The following is a 15,131-nucleotide window of genomic DNA, read 5'->3' as shown; positions in this document are numbered from 1 at the left end:
TCCAAAATCCAGCATTTTTGACCTTCTATGAAAACTGTGTGCTTTTTCACTACCCTTGAACTTTAGTAATTTGTACAAAAATATTATTTAACAGCTCAGAATTGTGGACAGCAGAATAGGTAACACAGTATTACACGACACAATCTGGTAAACAGCCTGACTGGTTGCATCATTCTGTATCAGCACATTATAGCCTCACTCTCTCTTCTTTCTGCAAACTAAGAGAAGCATTTGGCACAAACATTTACACAAGCAGGTGAATATGAAAAAGCCAAAGTTAGCCAGTCTAGCAACTCTTTGAGTCCTTCTACTTTTCCTGGAAGCTGTAAACAAAATATTTCTTTAAACCATCTATTTCCAGAAGAAAAAAAAAAGCAACATTTTTTGGTACCATGTTCTGCAACTATCAAAACAAGAACAAACTACAGACACAGCCCAGTGTCACAAAATAGCACATTAGCTGCAGATTTGTAATAGAATTTTCTGAGTTCCATGAACAAGAAAATTTTGAATATACATAGCATCATAAAAATAAAAGCTCCCATCTCATATTTCTTGCTTTTTAAACTAAAAAGTTAGTTAATCAAGAGTTAAGTTCTGATTTCCATGGAGGCCCTCACCATTCTTTGAAAGCTATTCATTGAAGATCACTTCACCTATAGCTTTCATTAACTACTGAACTTTTGTCATAATTTATCAATGATGTTTATCTGATTAATTGCTGTGACTCCTTATTAAAGGTACATTACCAAGAACATTAAGAACAATTTGGACAAGTAAGTATTGCAACTTCCCCTTTTTTCATTTTAATATTTTTTACCAAACCCACAAAACAGCATCTACATTTTCTAGTTTCTGGAAGCTTTAATTATATTTGTGAAATATATAAGGATGATGCAACAGGCATCAAGCAATCCTTCAACTTTGCCACAATCACTGTGCTATCATGATGTGCAGTGGTGGCTCTGCTATCATACCATATCGATGCAGAAGTGGTTGAAAGGCAAGAGCACATTCTACAAAAACTATGCAACCTATTAGAGAAGTCAAATGTTGAATGTGTTCAGAGGTGTGCTGAGAGATACAGCGGGGATCAGTGAAAGGGTACCAGCTATACCATGGGTTCTGCAGAGACAAAATGATTCAGAGATGTTTCACATGGAGTAATGGGGTGGTTTTATATTTTGTAATCCTTACTATTATTTCAAATTGTTGATAAAATAGCCTCCCCGTTGTTTCCAAGTTGTAGGCTACTAGATGCCTATCATGTTAAAATAGCTCATACATTTGAGGAGCTGCTCTGAGCAGGTTCCTCAGCTGGGCTGAATGTGAGCTCCCTTCCTGCAGCCCAGTCCAGAGCCCCTCACAGTGAACTGTTTCACTGATCACTGCTGTACCACACTCACACCACCATGGAAACATGAAGGACTGGTGACTGCTTTGAATGACTGAGACTGGATTAAAATATTTTACCTTTTGAGCCTGAGGGAGCTGGAAAACAACAAAACAGAACAAGCAATCATTATATACTAAATTAATTTGAACAGCTACTTTAGCTGTTGTATTAATAAAATCATAAGCATAATATAAACCAAGGTATAGAGGAAAGAAACTAGAGGAACCAGGTTTACACTGCCAATTGATTTAACTTATTGAGGGCTTTTAAACTGAGTTTATGATTTGACAGCTTCTCTACTAGGTATCACAAAAGCACCATGCAATTTGTTAAATACCATGACGCTAAGAGAGGGATTGTTTTCTCATCAGATATGGTATCACACGTGAACTGTGAAGTAGTTCCATCTTCCTGCTCACAAATATAATTCAATATAAAGATAGCTTTAGTTTTAAATGACATGGACATCAAGAGCAGATTATCATATTAAAGTAGAAGGCTATATTCTCCATAACAGAGGAAAGAAAAACAAAACAGTAAGAAAAAGTTAGTAACTGCTTATGTAAACATGTTATAATACATGCATAATATACAATACATTATGCATAGAACAATACATTTCTGTGCTGTAAAGACAAGTATGATTATATGTCCATATATGCAAGTAAAAGATAAGTGTTTATGCATATATGCATATTTATATCACACAGATGTTCTTAGACAACCCTGACTGTATGCACACTATTTACTGTAAGCAACAACTCACGTAGAAAGGCAGGGAGAGCAGGCAGGAGACTCCATTACATATAAAATACCTTGGTTATCAAGAGTTGAAGGATGGGTTCTGTTTTCACTTTAGAAAAAAGAAAACCCATTGTAGGGGAGGAAGTCAGAAAACCAAAGTATTATAGGACCAATACAGTTTTCCCTTTTTCTGAATTCTTCTCTTCCTACTTCATACTTGTAGAGATATCCACCATACATAGCAATTTAGCCTTGTGCTAAATCCACCTTCTCAGAAAATTTGTTTTTCTCATACAAATTGTTCTTTAAAGGCAACAGTTAGAAATAGGCAGGTGAATCGATGTCAAATGCAAAAAAGACCTTCAAGATCTCTAGTGAGCTTCTGACTGACCTTTTGTCCTTGCTCTGAATTAAAACAAATAGAAAAAAAACCAACTTCCACAGGGTCCTCTGCTAAAAGCAGATATCCACATCACAACACGTCACAAAAGGGAACTGTCACGTTATCTCTAATCCACAAACACTGGGAGCAACCAGCCACAATTTCTTTGTTTTCACAATATAAAATGTAACAAAATTCATGGCAGGGACAATTTCTGCAAGTAAAATTCTGTCATGCTAAAACTTCAGCAATCCGACAGCAAAATACAAACCATGATCACATTAAAGTATAACCTCTATGTGTTTCTTTAAAAGCCCGGGGTTTTTAATAATTGATTACATTGAACCATATACAAGGGTTGCTGCAGAAAGTACAGATATCTCTGAACTGTAAATACATGATCTTAATGCTGTATAACAGGTTAGAGCACTTTAAAGCCTTTCTTTAAAGTTTAACTACTTATTAGTTTTTTACTTGGTTTACTACTTCGACTCTGAGAAGTGGAAGTTTCTTCTTTTTTACATTCAGACAAAAGAAGAATGTTGGAACATGATTTTTTTAAATTTGCTATTATAGCAATGAAACAGGTTTGCTCTGTAACACTTTTTTGTGGGGGTTTTGTTTTTGTGTTTTTGGGCTGGTTTTTTTGTTAATGCCATCTTGTTAAATACATGTAAAAATTACAAGCATCTTTTCATTGGCATCTGAGATAAAGACAGGTGCAGTGAAGACTGATGCCCAAACTCCCTATTTGGGAATAAATCCTGAAGAACGCTATGGTTTCCCCAAGCCCACTACACATAGCAAACTCATGTTTTCATAAGGAGCTAATTTACATGCCATCTTCCACCAAAGAGTATGTCAAGTGCAGTCAAGGCAGCCAACGCAGCATATGCAATGTTAGGTACAGAAGTATCATTGCAGAAACTGTTATTTGAAGATAACATTCAAACTAAATTGGAAAGTTGATGGTCCCAGACAGGGGAGAGAGGTTCAGAGAAAGGGGTGTAGGGGCCGTGTGGTGTGTGTGTCTTCCTACCTGAACAAAAGAATTAAAAACCTGAACAAACGAAAAAAGCCAAAACACAAATGCATGGACCCACACAAGGTTCTATTGGGACCTCAAATTTATATTAAATTCTTATACAAATATTAATACTCTTCGATGTAATTTTTACTACTTCTTTTCAGAACTTGAGTTTACTCCCATTTAAGCACATTCCTTCAGATAAATACAATTTGGTCAAGTTTGGCCATGTGAGGGAGTTACAGTCAGATGGAATGCAAGTGAGGATTTCCTATTAATAATTACCACAAACACTAGATGCTACACACTTTTGCATATGAAAACATCCCTATTGCTTTTACTCAGATTATTTTCAAGAGCATGTTGATACAAATTAGAGAACTGTATTATCTATTGCTGAATTTATATAACCTCTTATAAAATCAAGAATACTTCCTTGTTCTGAAATATTAGTAGTCACAACCTTGATTAAGAATAATAAGGCCAGCAGACAAGATCTACATTCCATCATGCTTTTTCCTGGGCTTGACACTTTTCACCTAAGCTTCAAAATCCAGGTTCACAGTCTTTTCCTTAAAAAAAAAAATCTGTCTTTGTTCCAGTCAGATAAATCTTCATTCCACTGCTGATTTGAAACTTGGCTGTTACAAGATCCTATATGTCAGCAATTCACTTTAATAATTGCTACAAATTCCTTTGAAATAAACTGTGGAGGTTTGTCTGACATTACCCCTTCTGGGAGGCCATAGGAAACAAATAATTTTCCTAACAATAATAGTAATAGTCCTCTGGTCTGACCCTTTATTGGATAGTCTAAAAACTGCCTGTCTCTGTGTAAAACCCAGTGGGTACCTCTGATTCCTGTGGTTTGCTTTACACACTGCTAAGAGGCAGTTTTGCAATAAACTGTGTGATCTTTCCCTGGCCCTCAAGCACTGCAGGTCTTTCTATTCTACTTATACCCATGATAAATTCTGCCCTTTCAGTGGTTTTATTCAGCTCCAACCATACCAAAGTACCTCCTGTTCCTATTTATTTTTTACTAGTGTCTCTTCCTCCCTCTGGTGATTGTCTTTAAGGATGGGGCATAGATGCAGGGAGGAAGCCTGGCCATTTGCTGTCTCACATTTTCTTATTCTCTTTTGGATTTTAAAACATTACTCCTCAGAAACTGCAAGCCCCCTGAGGTTCACAATATGTTTGATGCCAGTAAGACATGTTGAGAATTCCACTTCCAAATTCAGGTCAACTTGAGGTCCTGTCACACAATGTAACACAGAATAAACAACTGCAGGAGGTTTTTCAATACCATCGTTGCACACAGTGTCATGCTGTCCACATTTGCAAATAATCTAGTATTGTTTCAAGCTCTTCATGGAAATGTGTTTGGTATTATCAGAAAAAGAACAATCACAGTCACTTCTAACATGGGAAAACAACTCAAGACAGGCAAAGGGATCCAACATCAAGGATTTTGCACTATTGTTTGGATCAGGTACTGTGAGGCCAATATGAGTGCAGCACACAACACCACAGAGAGACCTGAAATACTGTCTTAGAAGCAGGAGGCATGTGTTATAGGACCAGGAGTTCCGATAAATGCCTCGTAAAAGTCTGTCTCCTTTCACCCTTAACAAAATAAGTTCATCAAGAGTGATTTTGTGTTTTAGTGATAATTCCAAAAGAAAAAGCACTTTTAAAATATTTTATAGCTGTTTCAACGATTTGTTCAAAACACTATGCAACTGTATGGCCTAGATTTCCAACCATGTCTAAAAGTCTTAAAGGAAAACATATTAGAATTATAGAGTTACTCTTCTGTTGGATCAGAATTCCACCTTATGTTTTTTTTGAAGAATAGCAAAAACCAAATCTTTTGCAAGACTAAACTACACTCAACAGTTTCTTATTATATCAGAAAATTGTCTTCTATTACTAAAGAAATAAAAATGGCATATATCATTATGAAATTAATTTTCCATTTTCTATTTTTCCAATGATTGCACGAAGTTATCATTATAAAAAATATATATTATTGCAATGTACGTATGTTAAAGCATTGAAAAATAAAAAAGTAACTCTTATTTTACATTCACTGACCTAATTTCCACAGACCTATTCTCCTGTCAAGCTTTTAAATGTCACCAGTGTCAGAAAAAGGCTGACAGCCCTATGGACTTGATTGTTTCATAATCAGATACAATAAAAATCAATAGGAATAACTACAAACACGTCAGTAAATAGTCAACAAGTCTGAATATGGTTTTGATAGTACAGCCATTTCTGTAAATACTTTCGGAGCTGCACTAAATTTAACCTCAAGTCATCGTTACATTTATGATGTTTGCAAAGTTCAGACTCATCCTGTTCATGTCACATATTGACTCTGAATTTGGCACTGGATGTACGGGTTAGAACTTTTACTTTTTAAAAATATACTTTCAGGAAAGATATGAAGTGCTGTGGCAAATGCAGAAATGCAAAGCACTTCATACATTACCAGGCAGGTTTCCCCAGCTCTTCCCATAAAAGGCAAAAAACTTGGGAGAGAATAGAAAGAATATTCACACTCTTAGTTTTTAACAGTAAATGTAAACTTTCTGCTCTAAAATCTGCTTGCTTAGTTGCTATAAGATACAGCATTTAAATATTATGATTTTGGTGATTTTTCTTTTACAATCTATGCACTTATTCCCCCCTTTCTAGAACCATCTACTACAGGCATCACAGATGATTATATGCACACACAGATGAAGAAATAAAATTCAGCCTCCTACTGGGACGTTCCTGATGTTAAGGTTTCAGTATAAATATTAAAAGTATGACATTAACCTGCACCTTACTGGGCTGACATCTCTAAGGAAAATGCACTTGAATTTTCAAGGGATTTAACAGCAAATCCTTCTTTGTTCACATAATTGTTTTACTGAGCTATCACATATTTTTCAGAAACTACAGCATTTTAGTCAAGGATAGACTGTGCACTGCATACAAAGTACGCCCATCAGAGGAAATCTAAATGTTGCTATGGAGAAGAGAGTCATAAAATAAAAATGAAAACTACAATTCTAGTTCTGTCTTTAAAAAGGATTCCTAAAAATGACAGAGAAGAAAGAAGTTAGCTCTTGTGAAATATGAAAACACAAGAGGTGCAAAGGTATCAGGTTGAAATTAAGAAATAGTAGAGCATACTAAAGAATTACATATACTTAACATCTTTTTAACAAAATGGTTCCACCTTTTGAACATTTTACATATTTTCTAAAATAAATTTACTGCTTATTAATGTAAATGACTGAAGACTTTCTAATGCACTGTCTAACAATCTTGTTTTTAAAATGAGAAACATCAACACAAAAAAAAATCTAAATGTGCTCAACTTTTAAAACAGTTAATTAAGTCATATCTGCCTGCATCTGCTCTCTGAACTTTGTGTGGAAACTTTCAACATACTTGTGGACATTACATTTTGTGAGATGTAAAACAGCATCAAATTATATGGTGAGGTTCTTTCTCCTTAATACTTTTGTACCACCTCTAGAGGACAGATAGTGGCATTTTAATTATTACTACTGCTAATTATTTCTAAATGAGATGTTTAGAAAGGCTGTTAAGAAGGATGATAGATAATAGCATGAGAATCCTTCCCAGAGAAATAGTTCTACTAAATGAAAAATAACTGCTTTGGAGTAAAAAAAGAGCTGAAAAGAAAAAAAAAATCACACTTGTATTTCAGTGAAAAAACCCTAAGCAAGGCCTTTATACTGTAAAGAATTTTTTTGAATTACCAGGAGAGGGAAGGAAGGAAAAGAAGGAAGGAAAAAAGAATCAACCTCAGAAGATAGGTGCATATACACATATTCGTTTATTCGTCTATTCTCACATAGATGCCCTTTCACATTTGGAAAAAGAGCAAGTTCTTTGACAGTCTTTCTAGGAAAAAAAAATCATTTCTTAATCATAAATCCTCTTAGGATCTAAACACACATCCTCTCTCTCCCACATTACAATCCACACTTGCCTCAAAGCCAAACCAAACAAGATCCTCATGCAGTACCTATTAGAGTCAATGAGAATCCTGCAATGAGTTTAGTGGGGTTTTGATCTTGCACTATATTAAATCTTGCTCTACATATCAATGTAAGACCAACATCTAAAGACAACCCCTTTCTGAGGATGGATGAAAGTGCATTTGATCTAATGAATGTGTAAAGCAAGCCAGAATGTCTTCTAAAAATTAGATTTACTAATTGTGTTTGTGATTTCTAGGCTTACTGTGATTGTATTGAATGGAATTGTACTTTTAAAACAGTTTTAATCATCCAACATGGTCTAAAAAGGTAACTGCTGTAAGAGCATGTATAGTTGAATTATCCCAAACTACCCTTTTCTCCATCTTTTTTTCACAGAGTACCATTTTTTCTGTGTGTCCAGAAGCACCAGAGGGTGTATCAAGGCTCCTCTTCCATTCCCTTATTCTCTGTCCCTCTCCCTTACTGTCACAAACTATCTGTGCATTTTAGGGGTACAGTTTAGAAACCAAAGGGTCATTTCTCCCTTGCTGTAGCTCATGGGAGCTACAACCTCACGGGAGTGAAGGAATCAACCACGATGAAAGGTTTTTAGGACCTGAAAATTTGTGTTAGGCACAATTCAACCAGAAATTTAGTTTAACCTTGTGGATCTTGCTTTTAATATGGAAGAAGAATCTTTTGCTGCCATTTACTCCATGACATGTAAACTGCACCATTTAAGATCAGAGCAGTTTGGACTGTGACAACAGAACATGAAATGGAGAAACAGACAGTAAGTTACTTGATGTCCAGCAGTTCCCTGGAGAAGCAAACATTTTCTCATTTGCAGGGGACACTATTTACAGGTATGAAGGAAAAAATGACGCATTATAAAGTTTATATATAATTTTGTGTCAAGGATACAGGGTTAATAATAAAAATATTCATTAAAAAAACTGCCCTGACATCAGTGGGCTGGCAGAACTTATTTACAGTATTTAATTCCATTTGAATTTGCTTTCCATTATTTTCATTTAAGCTTCTTTTTATGTCAGCTAGTGATGTTTTTACTTTATGATTGAATCAATAAACTTCTATTTGAAAAAAAGAAAGCTTTGGCTAATACCAGGACAAAACAAGGCACCTGCAAAACTACTGTGACATGTTTAAAACTTAAACAAAGGCAGAAGATAGGAAATAATTAATTGACTTCAGATGACTGAAGTTCAATATACAAGAACAAGACCAGAAGAATCAAGCATAGGGAAAAACTTATCAGTGAGAAACTCATCAATAAGACTGTACATACAATAAAGGTAATCTATTTGCTTTTGATAAGTAGAGGACTAAATTGATCATGCAAGAACACGAATCTGTGATGCAAAAGAGTCTAGAAATATCAAAGCAAAGAAAAATGGGGCTGGGTTTAGGGGAAGGGAGGTTGCAATTAATGGGATTTACTCTTTTGCTTAATTACTTAGAAACAAGTTGTTCCAAAAATATTTTGAAATCACGTAGCTGATTCTACAAGTTTGATGCAAAGACTGGAACCAGTACAGGACTCTAAGTGCTGGAACCAATTATCTTTTAGAATTAAAATATTGAACATTTTTATAGAGGGAGTGATCTGCTTACTTGCCTAACAAGTACGTTACTATATTTTTTTTTTTTCCTATTTAGTGCTTCTGAATGAGCAAAACTCTTGTTCAGATTTTGTATTTAGCTGGTACAAAACACCTTGAAGGTAATGTAGTAACCAATGGCCCAGAACTGCTCTGTATGGAGTAGTTTGCTGGAGGGCACAATGAGATAGATACCATACGCTCATGAGATTATTTGAGCTGATAAACAACAGCGAATGCATTTTAAAGGAAGAAAGAATGAACAAAATCTTAGGACAAGTTCATTTGCTGAGAGGAAGAAATTCACAGATATGATAATAGAGCAAGGGCACTAGAAAGCAGCAGGAAAGGCAGCTTATGCACAACAATTAAACGAAAAGCTTCAAAGCTTTCAAAGAGCTTCATTCTGTTTCTCAGATAATCACCTTTTCTCTTGCTCATCCATTTGCCCTTGAAAGGGCCAAACACTGATGGGTCCATCTTGGCACATTGCAAAAGTTCAGATGAAGCAGAAAGAAAAAGAAAGAATAAATTGTGTGCAAAAACACTGCATAAAAATACTGCATGAAGCCCATGAGTTGAGCACAGATAGATATGTAAAAGTGCTGCTTTACTTTGTGAGGGAAGGAGGCATAACCCTTGAAACCAGGAACAAATCGCCATAAAAATTGTGTTCAGGCTCTGTATAAAAATTTGAGAATCAGATGCCCAATGTGTATTTTGGAAATAAATTAACAATATGCTAAAATACTACACTCTAGTAGCAAGGTGACCACTATGTGGTCTCCAAATTAGGAACATGTGGTTTCAGGTTCACATGCATAAACAAAGCAACTGACTTGATTAGCTAATAGAGATGTACCAGGTCAGAAGGCAGGTTTAAGTCTCTAGCTTTTGGAAACATTATTTTTAAACTACATGATAAAACAAAGTATTTCAAAAATATCTTAGAAAACACTCCATTTCACATTGTGAATCTCTTAGTTGGATAAACTCCTACTCTAACAATACATATTTTCTTTTTTTTATAAAATTTTTATATCAGTTTGTGGGTAGGTGCTACCATTATAAATGGTAAAATGACATAATCAATGCCACATTCTGTTCATTACCTCTGCTTTGAGAAACAGATTCTGACTTCATACCCCTCCAAGAAGTAAATAGTTAATGTAACTCACTGTTCTAGTTTTACAACAGGATTTCATACCTACACTTTCTCAAAAAACCCACAGAGCATTTTATGGACTCTTTATACTGCAAGGGGAACTCATCAGGTTCTATAAAGATTCACTCCCTTGGAAGAAAGAGCTACATTTCTCATTTCTTTTATTTTGGAAGAAGCTTTTTGTTTTTACTCTGCACGGCTTTAAAGTTCAAAGCTTCCTAAAGGCCAATTTGACCTGATGGCCAATAGCTAAGGTTCTAAATTGTTAGAAGGTCAGGAATCTGAGAGCATTTCTAGATGATCTAAATTGATTTCAAGTATGCAGTTTCCCATGGTTTAATACATCACATGTGAAATCTAGTTCAAGAAAACGTTTTGGCCCAAGGCATAATTTCTCATCACCTTCTACTCTTTTCTCTCTTATTACGTTATCCAGCAGGTCAAGAAAATTTTCCTAACTACAAAAACTCACAAGAAAAGGTCTCAAAATTTTCAAAATTCTTTTGCCTATCTCAGAGCTAGAGCTGTTTGCAGACATTAAGGTAGTTTTTAGACGTGGTAGGACCTAAAATGGGATAGATCCCATTATCTTGTAGTTGACTACATGAGAAAAGTTTCAAAGACATAAATCCCTAATTATTGCAAAATCAGATTTCACTGTATCTCCATTTTCTAAAATTAAACTGTAACACAAAAAGGACAAGGTGAAGGAGGCAAGAAAAATAAAACTTTTCTTTCCTACAAAGGCAATTTTTTGTTCACTTTTAAATTTCTGAAGTTTTAAGGCTTTAATCCACGAAAATGTTAGAATGTTCCCTCAGTCAACAGAAGTATAATCCAAGCCCCTTAAATTGACTTTTTTTTTTTTAACTGACACAATGAATGTGTCTTCTGGTTTACATCAGTGTAACTCCAAGTACATAAATGGAGATACTACTGATTTACTGGAGGGTAAAATAAAGAAGAATAATAATCAACAAATGTAACCCATATGGAATGCAAGCACATAGCTGACTTAGGTAGTTTACTTTTACTTTTTTTTGACAGTTTTCTGGAATACACCTAACAACATTGAAAACTGAGGCCTTTATTATTATCCAGAGGTATTTGGCTGCAACAGAACAGAAAGACATTATAAACCTCTGTAAGTTGTGTTGTTTTTTGGTATTAGTATATACTTTCTAATGTGTATTCGCTTGTAGTACTTACACTATATATAAAGCAGTGTAAAAAAGGGAAAAAGAATGGCCCTGTAGGGTCCTTGTAGGAGCTCTTCCTAGAGAGTCCTTAGGGATTTTACTGATTTTCCTAGAACTAGCAAATATAAACTAATATTTAGGGTGACTACTTTTTCCTCCTGAAAAAACTGACATCAGGGCAGCTGAAATGGCTCTTATGAATTCCAGAGAAAATACTTATAAGTGTTCTAAACTTTCTCCTGCTCATACTGATGTTGCTGAAGATCATATATTTGCCAACTGATTAAATCACCTTTCAACTAATCATTAGGGGAAATGTTTGCTTGGAAAGATCTGATCTGACAAAATACAATGGTGTGGACAAAGGTCGAACACCTCGCTGTCAAGCAGCAAGAGCATCAGTAAGAAACATCTTATTATTCTTTGTAGAATAAAGTGTATTTCTGAATAATTTCTGCATGAATTCCTAACTTCAAAGTATATATTATTCATAATGACTGTGATAAACACGAACTTTAATGTTTATACTTATTGTGTACATGACTGAGTTGTACGTGAAAGCTCCTAATTATCCAAAAAGGAGAGCTATAAATAACCAACAACTTCCCTATCTGCAGAACTACAGACAGAAGAGAAGATTATTTCCTCTTTTTCTCTGTTCTTCCTTTTCTTTTTGCACTGAATTCTGCCACTGCAGCAAAGCTCGAATACCACCAATAATTTAATAAGTCTTTCTTATTATTGCAGGGTTTTACTCCAGCAGCGCAGATAAATTATATTTCATCTTCACTGCCCTCTTTCTTCCAGAAAGTCAAAGAATGACAAATATGAGATCAAAGGATGGGATTAAGTACATTATACTAAATTCACTGCTTTCCTACATTATCATTTACCCTAAAATATCTGTTATGTGAAAACTGAAGACAAAAACAGGCCGGAAAAAAGTAATATATCTGACAAAATAGCTACAATTTCATTATAATTAACTCAATTTCACTCAGAATGAAGGCAGTAAGATCAAAGATGGACAAAAAGTTATTAGTTGTGAATGCCTTTAGGTAGTTATTTTCACTCAGTATAGACATGTCCTCCTAAATGTTGGATCCACCATAACATGAAGGGATCTAGAAACAAATTCTTTCTCTACTTAGTGACTTGTCACCTTTTGATCTTATTTCTGTGTCACAGCAAAACCAGAAAATTCCCTATGAAACAAGATGGAAATGCAAAGCATTTTCTCTCCCCTTAGTCAAAGGCACTGTGTGTCATTGGCAGATCACAGCTGGAAATGGTCCCAAGCTGCTCTATCTCCAGTATGCAGGTGTCTGCAAATGAGACCAAAACCCTTTCACCACGAATATGCCTGTTAATCAAATTCAACAGTAGAGCAATTCTCTGTTATTTGTATATAGCAGCCAGTGGGAGATGATCCAGCAGGTAAAATCTACTGACACTTGTAATTCTATGGATTCTTTTTCAAATGCATCCAACCAGTTTTCATATAAGAAGGCACTTTCAATCATTTGTCAGCAGTCCTTGCTAGCCAGGGAGGTCCCAGCTGACTTCAAGTTAGAAATTGTGAGACCTGTCTACAACAAGGGTCAGAAGGAGGATGCAGGACCTACAGACACCTTGGTGTTGGGGAAGGTTCTAGAGCAGGTCATCTTAGGTGCCATCACACAGCAGGCGCAGGACAACCAGGCGATCAGACCCAGCCAGAATGGGTTTAGGAAAGGCAGGTCCTGCTTGACTAAGCTGATCTCAATCTGTGGCAAGGTGACCTGCTTAGTGGATGAGGGAAAGTCTTTGTCACCTTTCCCACAGCATTTTCCTGGAGAAACTGGCTGCTCATGGCTTGAATGGGTGCACTGGGTGAAAAAATTGGCTGGATGGCCGGGCCCAGAGAGTGGTGGGGAATGGAGTTACATCCTGCTGCTGTTTGGTCACTGGTGGTGTTCCCCAGGGCTCAGTTCTATATAATGCCTTTATCAATGATCTGGATGAAGGGATCAAGGGCACCCTCAGTCAGTTTGCAGATGACAGTAAGTTGGGTGGGACTGTTGATCTGCTTGAGGGTAGAAAGGCTCTACAGAGGGATCTGGACAGGTTGGATCCATGGGCTGAGGCCAATTGTATGAGGTTCAACAAGGCCAAGTGCTGATTCCTGCACTCAGGTCACAGCAGCCTCACTCAGTGCTCCAGGCTTGGGGCAGAGTGGCTGGAAAGCTGCCCAGCAGGAAGGGCCCTGGGGGTGCTGTTTGACAGCTGGATGAACATGAGCCAGCGTGTGCCCAGGGGGCCAAGAAGGCCAAGGGCATCCTGGCCTGTACCAGCAACAGTGGGGCAGCAGGACCAGGGCAGTGATTGTACCCCTGTATTTCTGGTGAGGCCACACCTCAAATCCTGGGGTCAGTTTTGGGGTTCTCACTACAAGACACACATTGAGGTACTGGATTGTGTCCAGAGAAGGACAATAGAGTTGGGGAAGGGGCTGGAGCACAAGTCTGATCAGGAGCACCTGAGGGAGCTGGGGGTGTTTAGCCTGGAGAAAAGAAGGCTCAGGGGAGACCTTATCACTCTCTACAACTACCTGAAAGGAGGTTGTAGCCAGGTGGAGGTCAGTCTCTTCTCCCAAGTAACATGCAAAAAACCAAGAGGAAACAGTTTGAAGTTACACCAGGGGAGGTTTAGATGACATGCGAGGAAAAATTTCTTCCTAATATAGTTCTGTGAAATTAAGTTTAACACAAGCAACAACTCCATGATTCTTGAGACGCAGACACCTGTGTGGGAAACCTGCAGAAGTGGACACTATATACTGTCCTAAATACCAATAATCATTTATTGCATTGACCTATCCTGTCTTACTATGTCCTTACACTCTCCGCCCTTCCTAAGCAACTGGTGATTCCACCTATTTGAACGTAAATTATACGAGGAAGGTATCGTTATTTAATCCTGTCACCGTACATCATCTAGTAGAAGGACTTCAGTGGTTTATTAAAATTCACAGGTCTTGATAATAATGTCAGCAACGGTCAGTAGCAAAACTGGAGTTGAAGAAAGAGAAAATCCACATTAAAATGGTCAGTACAACTTAAAAACAAGAGTGACCTTAGAAAAACAGTAAAAGACAGTGTGGATAGTCAGAGCACACTGCAGGAAAGGAATTGGAAATGGAAGATAATTACACTGTACAAGAACAAGCCGATACGGTTATTGGAAAATTGGGGTATTTAAAAAAAAATGTGATCAAATATGACAAAATTTGTTAAAACAGTAATTTAGTTTAAATATCAGAACATGTAAATGAAGATGTGGAAAAACGTTAGACAGATGTCAAAGCACTTAAACATGGTAAAACTTCCTTGTTTTCATTTGAAACATCATTTAACATGGAAAAGTAAACGGCAAAATATTGTTTTAGCTATAAAATTCTGAGAAGATTTCAAAAAGGTGAGATTTTACTTTATTCAAAGCAATGTTTCCACAGGAACTAATCTGATTCAAAATTAGATACTTAATCTCTTTTTGATCCAGTGATAAAAGATGAACAGAGACCAAGGTCAAACTGTAGTTACCC

General features: G+C 36.4%; 1 protein-coding gene across 5 annotated transcripts in view; it reads right to left on the bottom strand.

Annotated features, from left to right (window-relative positions):
• CACNA2D3 (calcium voltage-gated channel auxiliary subunit alpha2delta 3) overlaps positions 1–15,131 on the bottom strand; it is a 409,434-nt gene that overhangs the window by 116,918 nt on the left and 277,385 nt on the right. For 4 of the 5 annotated variants that reach the window (XR_003536951.1, XM_027700391.1, XM_027700389.1 and 1 more), the window contains one exon: positions 1,474–1,491. The exons of the other annotated variant lie outside the window; for it this stretch is intronic. Coding sequence is in view for 3 of the 4 variants with exons in the window: in XM_027700391.1 (XP_027556192.1) it covers positions 1,474–1,491 (18 nt within the window). In the remaining variant the exon portion in view is untranslated. The remainder of the gene's footprint in view (positions 1–1,473; positions 1,492–15,131) is intronic. 5 annotated transcript variants of the gene reach the window in all.

This window comes from Neopelma chrysocephalum, unplaced genomic scaffold (genome assembly GCF_003984885.1).
Source record: "Neopelma chrysocephalum unplaced genomic scaffold, ASM398488v2 Primary Assembly neopelma1_147, whole genome shotgun sequence".
Lineage (NCBI taxonomy): Eukaryota > Metazoa > Chordata > Aves > Passeriformes > Pipridae > Neopelma > Neopelma chrysocephalum.
Note: the sequence above shows the minus strand (reverse complement) of the source record. Positions and strands in the feature narration are given on the sequence as shown.